This window comes from Oryx dammah, unplaced genomic scaffold (assembly GCF_014754425.2).
Source record: "Oryx dammah isolate SB20612 unplaced genomic scaffold, SCBI_Odam_1.1 HiC_scaffold_29, whole genome shotgun sequence".
NCBI lineage: Eukaryota > Metazoa > Chordata > Mammalia > Artiodactyla > Bovidae > Oryx > Oryx dammah.
Genome location: NW_024070213.1, coordinates 107,067,740 through 107,086,590, shown reverse-complemented (window position 1 = coordinate 107,086,590; position 18,851 = coordinate 107,067,740). Strand labels below are relative to the sequence as shown.

The 18,851-nt window shown below is 38.8% G+C and overlaps 1 protein-coding gene across 1 annotated transcript in view; it reads left to right on the top strand.

Annotated features, from left to right (window-relative positions):
* Window positions 1–18,851, top strand: part of OTOGL (otogelin like) — a 168,976-nt gene that overhangs the window by 92,862 nt on the left and 57,263 nt on the right. Inside the window, exons 27-32 of the mRNA XM_040233978.1 lie at window positions 4,313–4,429; window positions 5,577–5,733; window positions 6,387–6,413; window positions 11,736–11,903; window positions 14,008–14,286; window positions 16,294–16,411. Coding sequence (XP_040089912.1) covers window positions 4,313–4,429; window positions 5,577–5,733; window positions 6,387–6,413; window positions 11,736–11,903; window positions 14,008–14,286; window positions 16,294–16,411 — 866 coding nt within the window. The remainder of the gene's footprint in view (window positions 1–4,312; window positions 4,430–5,576; window positions 5,734–6,386; window positions 6,414–11,735; window positions 11,904–14,007; window positions 14,287–16,293; window positions 16,412–18,851) is intronic.

Sequence of the window (18,851 nt, the reverse complement as noted above, 5' to 3'; positions counted from 1 at the left end):
AAAATGAATTAAGGACTACTTAATTTATAATCAGACTTAAATATTTAGACCAAAGAATTTTAAACTCATTTATATCTAATGGACAAAGCTGAAAAAAAAAATTTCATTCAGTAAGTTCTGCTTAGCACTTAATGTTTTCCAAGAGATATGAACACATAATATGATTAAAACAGCCACTGACCTTGGGAATTTAGTTTAGCAGATGAGGTAGAAAAGTTAACAATGGCACTATGAGACAGGTGCTTTGATATAGGTGTATACAACATGGAGTTTGTGGTCAAAGGAAGATGCCATTGAGTTGATTCTCCCAAGACTCACAGGCACTATAAAACCAAAGGTGATGGGAAAGAGGGTAGCAGCAAAGGAAGGAGCAGCCGTTTAGAAGGCATCAGGAAGACTAGAGTGAGTGTGGTGCCTCTGTGCTAAGTTGCTTCTGTTGTGTCTGACTCTTTGTAAGCCCATGGACTATAGTCCATCAGGCTCCTCTCTCCATGGGATTTTCCAGGCGAGAATACAGAAGTGAGCTCTCATGCCCTCCTGCATGGGATTTTCCCAAGCCAGGGATTGAACCCATGTCTCACGTTTCCTGCATTGGCAGGTAGGTTCTCTACCACTGGCGCCACCTGGGGAAAGGGCAATGGCAACCCCCTCCAGTACTCGCCTGGAGAATCCCAGGGACGGCGGAGCCTGCTGGGCTGCCGTCACTGGGGTCGCACAGAGTCGGACACAACTGACGCAACTTAGCAGCAGCAGCAGCGCCCTCTGGGAAGCCTGAGCATAGTGGTTGTTTTTGCTCAATCATGTCTGACCATTTGCGGCCTGGTGGACTGCAGCACGCCAGGATTCCCTGTCCTTCACCATCTCCTGGAGCTTGCTCAAACTCACGTCCATTGAGTCGGTTATGCCATCTAACTATTTTGTCCTCTGTCGTCCCCTTCTCCTTCTGCTTTCAGTCTTTCCCAGCATCAGGGTCTTTTCTAAAGAGTCAGTTCTTCACATCAGGTGACCAAAGTAGCTTCAGCTTCAGCATCAGTCCTTCCAATGAATATTCAGGGCTGATCTCCTTTAGGATGGACTGGTTGGATTTCCTTGCAGTCCAGGGGACTCTCAAGAGCCTTCTCTAACACCACAGTTCAAAAGCATCAATTCTTCAGCACTCAGCCTTCTTAATGGTCCAGCTCTCACATCCATACATGACTACTAGAAAAACCATAGCTTTGACTAGACAGACATTTTTGTTGGCAAAGTAATGTCTGTATTTTGCTGTCTAGGTTTGTCATAGCTTTTCTTCCAAGGAGCAAACGTCTTAATTCCATGGCTGCAGTCACCATCTGCAGGGATTTTGGAGCCCAAGAAAATAAAATCTGTCACTGTTACCATTGTTACCCCATCTATATGCCATGAAGTGATGGATGCCATGATCTTCGTTTTTTGAATGTTGAGTTTTAAGCCAGCTTTTTCATGCTCCTCTTTCACCATCATCAAGAGGCTATTTAGTTCCTCTTTGCTTTCTTGCATAAGGATGGTATCATCTGCATATCTGAAGTTATCGATATTTCTCCCCATAATCTTGATTCCAGCTTGTGAGTCATCCAGCCTGGCATTTCATATGCTGGACTCTGCATAGAAGTTAAATAAACAGGGTAACAACATACAGTCTTGACATACTCCTTTCCCAATTTTGAACCAGTCCATTGTTCTATGTCTGGTTCTAACTGTTTCTTCTTGTTCTGTATACTGATTTCACAGGAGGCAGGTAAGGTGGTCCGGTATCCCCTTCTCTTTAAGAGTTTTCCAGTTTGTTGTGATCCACACAGTCAAAGGCTTTAGGGTAGTCAATGAAGCAGAAGTAGATGTTTTTTTCTGGAACTCTCTTGCTTTCTCTATGATCCAACAGATGTTGGCAATTTGATCTCTCATTCCTCTGCCTTTTCTAAACCCAGTTTGAACATCTGGAAGTTCTTGGTTCACGTACTATTGAAGCCTAACTTGGAGAATTTTGAGCATTACTTGCTAGCATATATAGTGAGTAAAATTGTGTGGTAGTTTGAGCATTCTTTGTCATTACCCTTCTTTGGGACTGGAATGAAAACTGACCTTTTCCAGTCCTGTGGCTGCTGCTGAGTTTTCCAAATTTGCTGGCATAGTGAGTGCAGCACTTTCACAGCATCATCTTTTAGGATTTGAAATAGCTCAGCTGGAATTCCATCTCTTCCACTAGCTTTGTTCGTAGTGATGCTTCCTAAGGCCCACTTGACTTCACACTCAAGGATGTCTGGCTCTAGGTGATTGGTCGCATCAGTGTGGTGATCTGGGTCATGAAGATCATTTTTGTACAGTTCCTCTGTGTATTCTTGCCACCTCTTAATACCTTCTGCTTCTGTTAGGTTCATACTGTTTCTGTTCTTTATTGCACCCAACTTTGCATGAAATGTTTCCTTGCTATCTCTAATTTTCTTGAAGAGATCTCTAGTCTTTCCCATTCTATTGTTTCCTCTATTTCTTTTCATGGATCACTTAGGAAGGTTTTCTTATCTCTCCTTGCTGTTCTTTGGAACTTTGCAGTCAGATGGGTGTGTCTTTCCTTTTCTCCTTTGCCTTTAGCTTCTCTTCTCTCCTCTGCTAGCTATAAGGCTTTCTCAGACAAACATTTTCCCCTTTGAATTTCTTTTTCTTGGGGATGGTTTTGATCACCGCCTCCTATATAGTGTTACAAACCTCTCTCCATAGTTTTTCAGGCACTCTATCAGGTCTAATCCCCTGAATCTATTTGTCACTTCCAGTGTATAATCACAAGGGGTTTGATTTCAGTCATACCTGAATGGCCTAGTGGTTTTGCCTACTTTCTTCAATTTTAGTCTGAATTTGGCAATAAGGAGTTCATAATCTGAGTATGGTACCTTCCAGGAATTTTATGCAATTCATTATGGCTGTGATAAATGGTCTGAAGTAGGGAATGGCTAGAATGCAAAATACAGGGCTGCAATATTTGTGTGCTAAGATCTAGAGTCGAAGGCTCTTAACTAGCTAGGTGCTTATAATCCAACTAAGAAATGTTACATTTTGAAGATTTAGAAAACTGTCCAAATTTGAGAGACACCTGAAACTTCAGACTCTGTTGAAAGGATTTCAAAATGAAAGATGGATTTGGAGAATTCTAGAAAGTCTCCTGTCTTCCTGGATTACTGGTTAGACACTGGTGCTCTTCCACAAGACAGGGCAAAGAGGAAAGTTGGTGGGAGGGGGTAGTGGGGACAAGGCAGTGGTGTAAAGAAAAGTACAGGTCAGGATATGTTGAGACAGAAGTGACAGAGATTTTATGTGGAAATGAGATTTCAGGAAAGAGATCTGGGATGGAAATACGGAAATGTCCAAGTTTGGAGATTTCAGAAAAGAGATTTGGGATTCAGCAGTTACTATTATATACAGGGGGCTTCCCTTGTGGCTCAGCTTGTAAAGAATCCGCCCACAATGCAGGAGACCTGGGTTCGATCCCTGGGTTGGGAAGATCCCCTGGAGAAGGAAAAGGCTACCCACTCCAGTATTCTGGCCTGGAGAATTCCATCGACTGTGTCTAGTCCATGGGGTCGCAGAGTCTGCTGAAGGCGTGAGAAGCATATAGAATGAAAAAACTAAAGACTTGAAGGTCAAGCCTTGCAGAGAAGGGAAGTGGAATGAGGATGGGGAATAGCAGCAAATGAATCAGGAGGAAACCCACCGGAAAATGTTGCCACCAGAAACACGTGAGCCGTGTAAGAAGGGTAAAGTACTAAACAGAGTCAGAGACAGGGAGAGATCAGATGAGACGAAGACTGAAAAGTTGCCTTTATATTTAGTAATGAGGAGATCAATGATCACCTTTTCCAGGCCAGTTTGAGGGAGGTGGATTAGGAGAGGCAGAGACCAATTGCTGAGTATCTGGGAGGCAAACTGTAGCTGCTTGAGTATATGTGACTCCTCAGAGGATGGCTTGTGATAGAAATGAAAGGTGTGAAAATTAAAGGAAAAAGAATACCTTGCTTATGAAAAATTTTTAGTCATGTAACACTACAGTTGACAGCTTAAAAATTATTTAACTTCACTCTCTAATATTGTCATAGTTTTAATAGTAAATTTAGTTAAACTTTCAAAAATAACATATGCTATTAACATGAGCTGGCTGAGCACAGGTGCTTTCGGTAAAGTCTGTCTAAAAGACTGAGAATGTATTAGATATGATTGTAGTGGTTGAAGTCAGATTAGGTTACTCTGGTTTCAGCTTCAGAAATTTCCTCATTAAAAACTTCCTTTTCTCCCTTAACTTTTTCCACAGTGCGAAACCCCGGTTGAATCATTTAAACCCTGCGAGGCACATCAAAACAAATTTCCTTATGCCAAGAAAGAATGCTCCATTCTGTACAGTGATATTTTTGCTTCTTGTCGCAATGTGGTAAGTGAATACTTTATTAAACTTTCCAACTTAAACAAGTACTGCAGTGTCTATCGGAGAAGGCAATGGCAACCCACTCCAGTACTCGTGCCTGGAAAATCCCATGGATGAAGGAGCCTGGAAGGCTACAGTCCATGGGGTCGCACAGAATTGGACACAACTGAATGACTTCACTTTCACTTTTCACTTTCATGCATTGGAGAAGGAAATGGCAACCCACTCCAGTGTTCTTGCCTGGAGAATCCCAGGGACGGGGGAGCCTGGTGGGCTGCTGTCTATGGGGTCGAACAGAGTCGGACACGACTGAAGCAACTTAGCAGCAGCAGCAGCAGCAGCAGCAGTGTCTATAATATTGAGATTAACTGGACAAATAATTTAGCTGCCCATTGGTTAGGTATGCTACCTAACCCTTATTAGGAAGACCGATTTGGTAATTTGTTTTTCTACAGAACTGGCACATTAGGTAATTTATGTTCTTCCTCATGGCATCTTATTAACAGAGTACATTTGTACATAATATTTGTTAATGGTCTTTTTCAGCTTACGAAACATTTTTATGTCCATTATCAAAGCTATAAATGCTTAGTTTTCTTCGGAGAACAACACCGAGTGGCATTCTTCTCCTTAACCCAAAGTATAGTTTAAAATGATTATTAGTGGCACATTTAAAATAGTTTTAGAAGCACATCCCAAGATGGCATGTAATTTATTTAGACATTAACTTTCTAAATGTCTTTCCAACATAACAATTTTAGGTCCCAATAGAAGTGTTAAAAGTAGTTTAAGATATTATTAAAAACAAAGTACATTTGGAAGCAGAACATTCTTTTAATGTCATGCAAATAGGCCAGTAATGAAACAATGAGCTTCTACAAAATATGAATCTGTTGTATCGAAGATACTGAAATTGTATTTGTCAGTCCTGTTGCCTGTTTTGCTAGTTCTTTGATCTTACATTTGCCTAATAAATTCTTTTTTCATTTGGGCAAATAGCGGTTTGAGATATTTAGAACTCTCTAGGTGGCAGTGTTAAGCTGATTATAGCAAATTTTGAAAATCGACCGGTTAGTTTTCTTTTAGAAGGCTGAATTTTAATCAGCTGTAGTTAGTACATTTTGAAATTAATTTATCTTTTACTTCATTGCAGATTGATGTCACTTCTTTTGCTAAAAATTGTCATGAAGACACGTGTAACTGTAATCTTGGTGGGGACTGTGAATGTTTATGCACAAGCGTAGCAGCATACGCATACAAGTGTTGTCAGGAAGGGGTTTCTGTTCACTGGAGATCATCTGCTCTTTGTTGTGAGTACCCTAATGAGAACTTCAGCATTAGGTGGGAAGCTTATGACGAGATTCATGTTGTCTTATTTTAGAAATGATACCATGGAACTCATGGAAATCAAATGGAAGATGAGTAAATTTTATATTCTTTTGACGAGGTACATAAGTTGTAGTATACCTAAAGGATTTATAAAAGAAACTGAAGTTTTTCTTTTCTGTGTTTGACTTATCACTGTAACATTTGAACTATAAATTATGTACCATCCTTGGAGAAATTGTTTATAACTCTCTTATGGCTATGAAATTCCACTGTTCTAGTGGCAAGAAACATTGTTTTAAAAACATCATTTTGAATTTGTATTCAGATTTGACCTTTCAAACTTTTCATTTACTCCTATAGATAGTACATCATCTGATAAACAGCTTATGATTTTAACACTTTCAGCAGATATAGGCTGGCTAATATATTTGCCTACTTGTAAAATAATCTTAGGAAATTTAATAAATTATTACACAGTACTCTTAAAGAATCCTCTTAGCTCAGAGAAAATTCCCAAACAATGAGGTCATTCTGAGTTCTTTCACCTGGTTATTGGTAAATCATATTTTGCACACATTCAGGATAAGTGGTCAGAGTCTTATTTTGTTTAACATTTCTTCTTTTGTCCTTTTAGCACTGACTTGTGAATACTACAATGAAGGTATGTGAGAACATCAGGATACTATTTCATTAAATGAATCTTTGGAGTCACAGTTTTTGAACAACTTTTCTGGGGACAAAATATAAATAGTTCATAACTTGGCATACAGTTAATCCTTGAACAAGGCAGGATTGAGGGCACTAACCCTCCGCAACTGGTCACCTTTGTATTTGCAGTTCTACATTCTCGGATTCAACTGACCATGGATGGTATTGTTGTTCAGTTGCTTAAATTGTGTCTAACTCTTTTGTGACCCCATAGACTGTAGCCCACCAGGCTCCTCTGTCCATGGAATTTCCGAGGCAAGAATGCTGGCATGGGCTGCCATTTCCTTCTCTGGAGGATCTTCGCAACCCAGGAATCAAATCCACGTCTCCTACGTGGAAATTAAAGAAAGAATAATATAGAAATTTATTTAGCCATCATTTTACAGAAAATAATTAGTTATATATTATCAGAATGAGAACTTACTGATTTAGTAATAATGAAAGTATCCTAGTCCCCCAAGCATTCAAATTTGCAACTGGAAGTCTAAGAGGAGTCAGTTCAGTTCAGTCACTCAGTCGTGTCTGACTCTTTGCGACCCCATTGCACTGCAGCACGCCAGGCTTCCCTGTCCATCACCCACTTCTGGAGCCTACTCAAACTCATGGCCATCGAGTTGGTGATGCCGTCCAACCATCGCATCCTCTGTCGTCCGCTTCTCCTGCCTTCAGTCTTTCCCAGCATCAGGGCCTTTGAATCAATGACTCTAAGAGGAGGTGCTGCTGAAAACCAAGACACAGGTGTTAAGAGGCGGAGAATTATATCCTTTTTGAAAATGCCAGACATTGGCAGAACAGATGCAGCTTTTTGTCAAACCCATTTGATGAGGAAGACCTAGCCACTGAAACCTAATTCAGACAAAAAAGGATGATCCAGGGAAGTGTCCATTTTATTAGTTAGTGGGCAAAAACCCATGATGAATAGATTAGATTTACAGTTATAGGAGAGCTGACCCATTACAGAAAAAACCCAAACCACCAATCCAAAGTGTTTTTCGTCACGTACTGAGCCAGGGAGAAATATGTCAACTATAAAAGTACAAAGAAAGCCAGAAAATTTTAGTAAAATAGAGATGATAAATTAAAAAGAAAATGGATGTTTTAGTCAGAGGGTCCTGCTGTGCTGTAGTCCATGGGGTCACAAAAAGTCAGACCCAACTTAGTGACTGAACAACAACAAATATCTAAGAATAACAATAGTTTTTGTTGCATTAATGACATCTTTATCATATAATTTAAGCTTGAAAATATGCCTGAAAAGCATAATATTATTATTATTATCATTATTCACACTTTACAAAGGAAGAAATTGAGCGTCGATGAATGAAGGAACTTGGTCCAAGTCTTATAGCCAAAATGTGGTAAATGGATTTATGAACAATCCAAGTCCGAAGCAATGAGCTTGATCTCTGTGCTGCACTGTCTGGTAATGGTTAGCACGTCCTAGTCTAGGGATGACCACAGCACATCATTAGCGTACACTCCAACACGACGTACAGACCGTAATACGAGCAAATGCGCCAGTAACTCCCTCACTCAGGAATTCCTGCCTCATACAGTTCTGCCTTGAAAAATCTCCATCTGTGCCTTTGCCCTTTCTGGTGTTCCTTCTGCAGTCTCTTGGAAACAGAAGCAGAATTTTCTATGAATATTGAATTTCTACCTCTTGCTGCTTCAGAGGTACTGCTTTTTGTCAATAAATCTGCTGCATTCCTTTCTTCCAATGTGTTACAAAATTCTCCAAACCAGTTCTTCTAGTTTCATTTGTTAACACTGTATTGGTAGTATTCAGAGGGTGAGCAAGGGACATTTTGCTTTCATGAGTGACAGAGATTCTATTTCCTGTGATCAAAGTATTAGGGGATAGAGTCAAACTACCAAGGAAAGGAAGAGATTGTGAAAGTAATGCAATGCCTAAGGTAGATAATTGAAGGGGAATGAAGAGTTGTGGAAATTGTTGATACTAATAAAAATAAATCATTTAAAATGGTTATCCTTAATTTGTTTCATCTCAATTTCACAACTATTGTAAAATTACCTAGTCTTTGCCCAGTCATAGCTGGTGTTTTCTCTGGACACTATGTTATTAAAATACTTAAATTATTCAAAGTAAATGCAGAGATAAAAGACTGTGATTCTGTAGGAGGAAATGTTTTTAAAAGTAGGAAACTTCAGAAGTTGCTGCTGAGATGAGTTTATAAGCCTTCATACAATGACTTTCTATAATATTTTCATGTTCATTTTTATGGAATTTGCTAAAAATATAAAGGTTCTGTTGCTATAAGGAGTAGAAGACTTCAATATTTTGCTAAATATTGTTACATAAGTTTTTAAGTTCAGAGTGATTTTATTAGATCAGATATACTTGTTGCTGCTGCTGCTGCTAAGTCGCTTCAGTCATGTTTGACTCTGTGTGACCCCATAGACAGTAGCCCACCAGGCTCCCCCATCCCTGGGATTCTCCAGGCAACAACACTGGAGGGGGTTCAAATATACTTAATACTGTGTAAATAATCAATACAGGAAATGACTGCTTTTAGTATACAGAAATTATAATCTCCCTACAGAAGATTAATGATAAAGTCAATGACTTTTGCCCTCAATTGCTAGTGAAAATGCTGGAAAAGAATTCACATGCAAGATATCCATCAGCTGGGAGTCAATTCAGAAGCTTTCAATTTTTATATAAATGGAGTTCTCAGATGACAATTGTCTCTTCACATTGCTGTAGGAAGGCATTTTTCTTGTAGGGGAGAGAATATTTTGTTAATGGTCTGTCTCCTTTCTCCTGTTCTCCTCTTGGACATCTGTGCCTGAGGGTGCTTGGAGCTCACAAGCTGTATTTGTATATGTCTTCTTCATTTTGAATTGTATTTCATAATTTATACATTTATGTACCCATTTGTACATTATCACATAGTCACACAAATCTATGTATTTATAAGTTTATGTATATTGTCTTCTTAAAAGTCTGGGTTACTTCTGTCTTTCCTAGAAAATGAACTTGTAGGTGTTGGAGATGATACAGTTCTCTTTGGATGTTATAAATATTAGCTCCCAGAGAAACTGTGCAGGGTAAACGTTTGTAACAGCTCATAAAGTCTTCACTGCATCTGATCAGTTCCATCTTGGTGTGGGAGCAAAGATTTTCAAATCTCCATGTGTACTCAAGGTGTCTGAAAGTGAAAGTCGCTCAGTAGTGTCTGACTGTTGCAACCTCATGGACTGTAGCCTGTCAGGCTCCTCTGTCCATTGAACTCTCCGGCAAGAATACTGAAGTGGGTAGCTGTTTCTTTCTCCAAGGGATCTTCACAACCCAGGGATTGAACCCAGATCTCCCACATTGTAGGTGGATTTTTGACCATCTAAGGCCCAACTGTGTCTGGGTCCCTACTAAAGCTCTTCCATCATGGCTTAGACGTGTCTCCAGCTCCTCAAAGTTGAAGTGTCTCATTGACGAGTCAGTGGATGGGACAGTTCTAGAACCCCTTATCCTGACCCTTGTGATGGAAATTTTGGGTCTTGCTCTCCTTCCTGTTTGGGAGACTTTTAAACCCTCTAATTCAATTATCTTCTCCCCTTCTCTTATGCCTAGTCTTGGTCCTAAAAGGGGAAAAACACAGGTGGTTGATTTAATTTTTTTCCCCTCCATCTTAAGAATAGGCTGGGAAAGGAAAACTGTCCTTGAGATAAAAACTGAAGAGGAAAAATGAAGTTCACTGAAGGCAACAGATTGATCTTTTATGAAATCACCTACCACACCTATATTAGAATTTTATATAACCTACAACATAAATATCTAAATATAACTGTAAAAAGTACACAGCTAATAATTATGTAATTTTGATAATTCAGAAGAAACATCAAAATTTTATAGTACTTCACTTATTTTAAAACATTAAACGTCATAAAGGTTGGGTTGAAGGTAAACTGACCTTATAGTCATAAAACAATGCATAGTTTATTTTGAATATAAGTGAGCTTTTAAAATAAATTATATACTTTTCTTTGTAAGACAAAGTTCTTAGAAATATTACTTTGAGTTTCAGGTTTAGTTCCATACTAACTAGTTGTTTTTTTTTTTTACTACAGTATTTTCCACTTTATATGAAATGATATAAGTACATAGAAATGATAACATAAGTAAAATGACACTTAACTTCTCTGTTCAGCATCATCTTATTTTCTTCTCTATAGACATACCTCACTGATGAAATTCAATAATTCCCCAAACAGTAAAATATTATGTATCATATCTTTGAATTCTGTTTTAATGCAATGAACCTACTAAGGAGAAATGATTTTTAGAAGACTAACAAAATACCTTCCATTGATAGAACTAGATTTAAGTTTATGGACAGTAGAATATTAAAATATCAAAGTGAAAGGTTACCTAGACAAACATCTTCATAGAGGTGAGAAAATTTGAGGTCTAGAAGTCTTAAGTCAACCTTTTATTCATCACTGCTGAGTATTCGTGTATGTATACATATACACATGCATTCATGTAAATATATATTCTAAATTACATATTCTAGGGACTTCCCTGGTGATCTAGTGGTTAAGACTTTGCCTTTCAAGGCAGGGGGTGTGGGTTCAATCCCCGGGTCAGGAAGCTGAGATCCCACAGCCTCAAGGCCAAAAAACCAAAACATAAAAACAAGAGAAGCAATATTGTAACGAATTCAATAAAAATTTTAAAAAAGGGTCTACATCAGAAGAAATAAATTACACATTCTAAATACAAATGTATATATTCCAGATCAATATATGTATCCTTTATAATAATTTTATTCACTCATTTAGTTTTGGCTCTGCTGGGTCTTGGCTGCTGTGCTTGGCTATTCTCTGGTGGAGCAGGAGTGCCTCTCCAGTGGCAAGACGCGGGCTTCTCGTCGTTGGGGCACCGGCTCCAGGGGTCACGGGCTGCAGCAGTTGTGCTGTGTGAACTCAGAAATTGTGGCGCCAGGGCTCCAGAGCACAGGTTCGATCGTTGCGGCACATGGATTTAGTCGCTCTGGGTCACGTGGGAGTTTCCCGGACTAGGGGTTGAACTGGAGTCTTCTGCACTGGCAGACAGACTCTTTACCACTTAGCAACCAGGGAAGCCCCAGTATGGTCTTTTTGAAAAGAGTTCAGTTATTTTGTTAATGATAAATGTTTAAATGCTCAATGATTTTGGAGTCCTTTTGTTATTAAAATTTGTTCCATTGAAATGACAGCTTGAAATGTAAAAATCCTATGCAAATTTATAATTCTCTTATTTGCATTTGACTAGGGCTTGGAGAAGGACCATATATGCTGGCAAGTTATGGGCAGACTGGCCTTATTCTGGGAGCCAATATAACCAGTGGAAGCATTTTCTCTCTGCCAAGAAGTAGTATTCATGGCAGTTTATTTTTTAATTTTATGATCACTCCAGGCCTTTTCAAAGAGAAGGCATCATGTAAGTAGAATTGGCAACTGAAAATAAGGATGTAGTTTACCATTGACTCTTTTCATTTATTCATGCAGTAAATATTAATTGGGGAATTTAATATGTTTATGACATCTTTCTAGGTGCTCTGAAATAAAATAACACACTTGCACACAAACCAGCTCTCTCTTTTGTGTGTAAAATCATTTCTTTGTTTATCTATTGGCTTATACATAGATGCAATTAGAATTGTAATTATTTGGTTGGGTTTTTGGTCCTTGGTAAAGCACAGCTTCAATTTTCATTCTATTGGTCACAGAATTTAATGTGAAACTTTTGACTATTTTTAAAATAGTCTGCTGATAATTAACATGTGAAAGATTTTAATGCCAGATTAAAGATTTTAATGCCAGATTAAAGTCATAATTTAATATCAAGGAAGTTAAATTAAGAGCATAAATCAAAGTCTAGACAGTCATTGAGACAGACTGTTATCCTTATGTGGCCTTGTCTGTCTTGGTACCTGGGTCCACATTTACTGGCTTGCCCCTGTAGATTTATACTGGTTGTATCCACTTGGCATCTATTCTAACTGATGATTTGTGTCTCTTTCTGATGCCTGATGTTCAGGGTACATTGTTACTATTCTAACCCTGCTTAGAACCATGCATGGTGTGTTCTATAAACATAGGAAATATTTAGTGAATGAATGAATCTGACCTAACATACTAATTTAGAGAACTCTCCTGATTTTCCAGTTAAAATAAATTGCTCTATTCTTGTAAAAAGAGCCCCTTTAGTTCTTTTAATCTATGAAAACACCTATCACAGTCTAAGTTTTCATTTATGTGTTAGTTATATATTTTTTCTTTTATAATTTCTAAATTCTTCTTTTCATACTCCAGTGCTCAATAGAAGGGTTTGTATATTTTAGGACACAATGAATGCTTTTTGAATCATTTATTGGACTTGAGAGAGCTCTTTATTGTATAATTTAAAATTTAAATATAATTTAAAATTTTCTATTAAAATTTTTTTAATAGAAAAATCCTTAGGTCAAATTAAGGAAGACCTAAAGAAATTAATGCTTAAGAAATTAAATCTAAGAGCTCAATTAAGAGACTTATACCATGGGTTTTACAAATATAGGGGAAACTTTTAAAGCACATAACAAAAAAGCATGATACTGCTCAAATGCTTTGTAGTTGTTCCTTAGCTAAATCCCATGGACAGAGGAGCCTGGTAGGCTACAGTCCATGGGGTTGCAAAGAGTCGGACGCGACTGAGCAACTTCAACTTCACTTCAGGGAAATAAGACAATAAGGTTGAGCAAATAGTCATTTCTTAACGCAGTAAAATCACTTGAAAGAACATTTGCTCATTAAGAATTCAGTGATATTGAAATACAGTGACATGTCTAAATTAATCTGTTTCACTGTTTTTCTTTTCTATCATCCAGTTTAGCCATTTGTAGATTTTATACATTTGAAAATGTTAAAGCTTGCAAGTGCAAATGTATGTCCAATTAATTATTCAACTATTTGTATGGAGTTGTACATTCTGGGGTCCTAGGTTGACATTTCTTTTTTTTTTCTTCCTCCATGAACATGATCAATTATTTAAAAAAATAGAACTTATGAAAGTGATATTTTTGGAGCTGTCACTCTTATGAATTGCATGAAAATAAAAATTTTTTTCCTTTAGAGATCTGTAACTCATTCCTAAAATCTTTGAGAATGGCATTAACTATTCATGACAGTTGTACAGTTTTGTTTTTGTCAGCCTTCAATGGCACCCCACTCCAGTACTCTTGCCTGGAGAATCCCCTGGACGGAGGAGCCTGGTGGGCTGCAGTCCGTGGGGTCGCTAAGAGTCGGGCACTACTGAGCGACTTCACTTTCACGTTTCACTTTCATGCATTGGAGAAGGAAATGGCAACCCACTCCAGTGTTCTTGCCTGGAGAATCCCAGGGACGGGGGAGCCTGGTGGGCTGCCGTCTATGGGGTCGCACAGAGTTGGACACGACTGAAGCGACTTCGCAGCAGCACACATGAGTTTTACAACGCCAGTGCTGATGACCCGCCTTCTCCAGAGAACCCAGGGAGTTGTCAAACAGACTGCTCTGTTTTCCAGCATCGGCACTTGTTTCCTTGGAATCTGCCGAAAGGCCCAACTACTTTCTCTGTGTCCACGATGACGACACTCTTAGTCTGAAACTGTGGGAAGCGAATTCAGCCTTTCATCGGAGAGCTACATTTTTTTACCATCAGGACCTCTGGATTCCTGGTTACAGTGCTTTTGAGTTATACAGCAAGAAAGGCTTTTTCATCATGTTGACAGATTCTAGTGCCAAAGCATCAAAATATGATGATTCTGAAGAATTTAAACGCTTAAGTAGCTTCAGTGTGGAAGGTATGTGTCCTGAGATGTCCATATATTAAGTAGATAATTTAAGGAGTGACAGAAAATATATTAGATTTTTAACTTAAAAAATATTTTAATGTGTATAATTAGTTGTATGACCTTAGTGCGTTTCTTAACCTCCCTATCCTTAAGTTTACACATCTGTCTCATGGAAAAAATAATACCTACTTTATAGGGTTACTTTGCTACATAAGTTAATGTAGTAAATTGTTTAGTCTTAAATGACATTATTTTTTAGGATTGCCTCAATTTTTACTTTCAGTGATGTCTGGGCTTTGGAAATAGAGCTTACCCATGTCTTCTTCTTGTAGAGTTTTGTTATCTACTTTTTCTTTCATAGAAGGCAGCTTCTCACTTAGTCTGATTGTTTATGACAAAGACGATGTTTTTATCTCTTTGAATACTTCAAATACTTTGAATGCTTTGAATATGTTCTTTGAATACTTTGGAGTCCAATTGTACTGACCTCTAGATTTTTCTGGTTCAGCCGAATCCCTGTCTTATTTCTAGAGATCCTTGCAGTTCTATAGCTATTGAATTTTCTAAATTTCAGAGAGGAATCCTCACTGCCTCACCCAGTGTTTAAAAGTCATGCTTTATTTTCAAGACCTAAGAGCTCAATATTTGCCTTGGGTCTCTCAAAGTTTTTCATTCTAACCAACTTTTCTAAGTAATTTCTAAGAAAGCTAGTCATTTGCTTTTTTTTGTTGTGGTGGTTAAATTTCTATAAATCTGTTTGGATGTTAGAAAGTTCAAACTGAGCTTCAAAGTTTTGCCTATTGAATGGGGTTTCTGGTCTCATGAGAAAGAATCACTGACACATAACATATGTATACAATATTCTGTAGAGTAAGTGTGATAGTTTTACTTGAGTTTAATTAAAAGTTGAATTTTGTGAGCCTCTATTTCCCCTCCATTACACAAATCCACTCCATCATAACCAGACCCAGTGGCCCTACCTGAGCTTTGGACAACTGCAGTCAATGGCATCATCCAAATCTCAGAAACTTATCTTTGTGGGCTTCCCAAACATAGAGGAGACACTCTGGGTTTATTCTAGTCTTGGAACCAGTCCTCATTTATGACCCATGATTCTAGTAACCCAGGTTTAACTATTATTTTAATATTGAGATGCTTAAGTGCCTTCCAGAAAGCCTCATTTTCCTTCTCATACCTTGGAATTAAATTCCATATCTTAGATCCAAGTAACATAACCTGTTTCCTGAACTTTCTGCCTTACGGAGCTCTCTTCTTCAGAGATAATCTTGGACTGCTGCAGAAGGACTGCTCTGTGACAGGGGAAGGGGAAAGTATTAGCTGAGTTTGCAGAAGAAAAAGCTTCCATTAAGGGAAGTTTTTGTAGCTACGAGCATGTATTATTAAAATCAATGCATTCATTTATGTCATCAGATAATACTTACCATGTGCAAGGCAATGAGTTAAATTCTGTGAGAAGAACAAAGATGGAGTGTTCTCCTTAAGCTTCATGTCAGGCTATATGTCTTTGGTCTTGCCATTTTCCTAATTGAATTTGGCATGTCACTTGGCTCCTGTTAGCCTCAATTCCCTCATTTATAAAATGGAGATAATATTCACTCAACAGGGTTGCTGCAAGGGTAAAATAGAATAATGGACAAAAAGCTATTTTGCAAAACCTTAAATTCTAAACAAGTGAGTGCTATTGTCATGATACATAGATCACTGAACACCAGCAAAACATAAATAAAGGAAGATGATTTAGAATTGTCCTTAGTCTCCTCCTACCTCTTGCTTTTGCAAATATTTGGAAGAAGAACTAACAGTTTGATGTTCAGCCTGAGCATGAAATGCCTTGATCCCCAAGCAGTTACACTGTTTCCTCCCTCTCCCCATCTCTGCTGCCCTGTCTTTTCAATCAAAAAAGGTTCAGACCTTAATGGGTTTACTATTACAAATCACTACATTCCAAGCTGCCCATTAAAAACACACACAATCTGAACTTCATGTTTTCCCCAGAGATCCAGGCAGCAGTGCCCTACAGGAGGATGTGTGAATGGAGGTACGAACCTTGTGCCACTCCCTGTTTTAAAACGTGCAGTGACCCTGAGGCTCTCGCGTGTAAATTTCTTCCACCGTAAGTCATGTTTAACCAGTAATGAATAGATTCTAGCATTAGCAGATTCTGTTCCCAGTGATTATTTTTTTAGATTAAAAAGATTCTCAAGAATAATTTATTCTAGTTACTCATTCATGAATGTGTTTCATTTTATTCAAGCAGTAGTTATTGAGAGTCTGCTCTATGCCAGCAATTCTTGTAGCTGCTGGGATACAGTACTGAACAAAGTATTTACCTTTCTTTAGCTAAAACATTTTGCTGCACTGAGGCAAAGAATAAAAAAATAAAATGTAACTATATAATGTGATCTATTGTTTAGATGGATTTATAATGGACAAAAATAAAGGAAGGGAAAAGGGAGCATAAAACAGGTATGCACGTTTGCTCATTAATATAGGGTGGTCAGGGAAGAACAGGTTGACAAGGCAGTATATAGTTAAGAGATGTGAAGGAAGTGAGGGAACTAGCTATGTGGATGTCTGGGGAAAAAGCCTTTCAACCTGAGAAAAGTATAAAGGTCCAGAGAGGGAATATGTCTGGTGTGTTTGAGGATGAGCACGGAGGCTGGTTAATTGGGGCAAAGTGAACAAAACTTAGAGAAGAAACCAGAAAAAGAGGCTAGCAAATCACATAGGGCCTTGTAGCCTGTCGTGAGGACTTTGTCATTTTCTGTGAGTAATGTCCTGGTGTATTTCGGGACAGGGGAGTGGACTCGGTCCTTTCACAAGTTTATACTGGCTATTGCACTGGCTTTGGGGGAGGGGAAGAACAAGGGCAGAACCGGGCAGGGACACAGACAGGACGTGAAGGAACTTTCACTAGGTTGGTTGCCCTGGAGGTTATGGCGGAAGTGAAGAGATTCTGCCTGCATGGTGAATTTAAGGCCATAGGGATGCTGATAGATTTAACATTAGTTATGAGAGAAAGAGGCTTCCTCAGGGGCTCAGTGGTTAAGAATCCACCTGCGGTGCAGGAGATGCGGGTTTGATCCCTGGGTTGGGAAGATCCCCTGGAGAAGGGCATGGAAACGCACTCCAGTATTCTTGCCTGGAGAATCCCATGGACAGAGGAGCCTGGTGGGCTACAGTATATAGGTTCACAAAGAGTCAGACACGACTGAAGTGGCTGAGCACGCATGCATGCACGTGAGAGAAAGAGGAGGTAAGGACTCTAGGTAAGGCCTCGGCATTTCATTGATTTCAGAATCATGTGAAATTGCCATCTTTGTGGTCAAATCTGGTCAAATATCAACAAACTCAAATGATTCAATTTAATGGAAGGACTGAGTTGCCAGTTACTGAGATAAGGAAGATATTAGGAGGAGAAGTTTAGAGGAAAATCAGGAATTTGGTTTCGAGGATTTTAAATTTGAGACTGAAAATTATTCTTTGGATTTGGTAATCTGGAGAATAGGAAGAGGCAAAATGGAGATTGACAGTGTAACAGCTGTTTTTTTTTTTTTTTTAAAGCAGTTTTATTGTAAAGGAGAACAGAGAAATGCAACAGTAGTAGGAGGGAATATTTTTAAATGAATCATATTCCATTAGTTATTTATGAGCTTCTGCTCTACAACAAATACAGAAGGTTCTGGCATATGAATAAGTGAGATGCAGTCCCTATTTCAAGAGCTCAAAGTCTTTAGGAAGAAGACAGGAACACTAGCAGATAATTGACAGTGTAGGGGAAAGAGGATCAGAGGAATAAATGCCACAAGCACAGCACATTGAAATATTTAAGTATAACATGATGCTCACTGTGCTAAGTGCTATAAAATGGGTAATCTCATTGTTCCTGTTGTCAGAAGAGAAAACAAACCAAGGCCACATGGAAGTTAAGCAGCTTGCCTCAGACCACACAGCTTTCAGGCAGCTGAGCCAGAGTTTGAACAACGACATCCTGTCAGGCAGCATGTGCTACGGAAACAGAGGGAAGGAAATGATCAGTTCAGTTCAGTTCAGTTGCTCAGTCATGTCCAACTCTTTGCAACCCCCATGGGCTGCAGCACGCCAGGCCTCCCTGTCCATCACCAACTCCCGGAGTTTACTCAAACTCACGTCCATTGAGTTGGTGAGGCCATCCAACCATCTCATCCTCTGTCGTCCCCTTCTGCTCCCACCTTCAATCTTTCTCAGCATCAGGGTCTTTTCAAATGAGTCAGCACTTAGCGTCAGGTGGCTAAAGTATTGGAATTTCAGCTTCAACATCAGTCCTTCCAATGAACACTCAGGACTGGTCTCCTTTAGGATGGACTGGTTGGATCTCCTTGCAGTCCAAGGGATGCTCAAGATTCTTCTCCAACACCACAGTTCAAAAGCATCAATTCTTCAGCGCTCTTTATAGCTTTCTTCACAGTCCAACTCTCACATCCATACATGACCACTGGAAAAACCATAGCCTTGACTAGACGGACCTTTCTTGGCAAAGTAATGTCTCTGCTTTTTAATATGCTGTCTAGGTT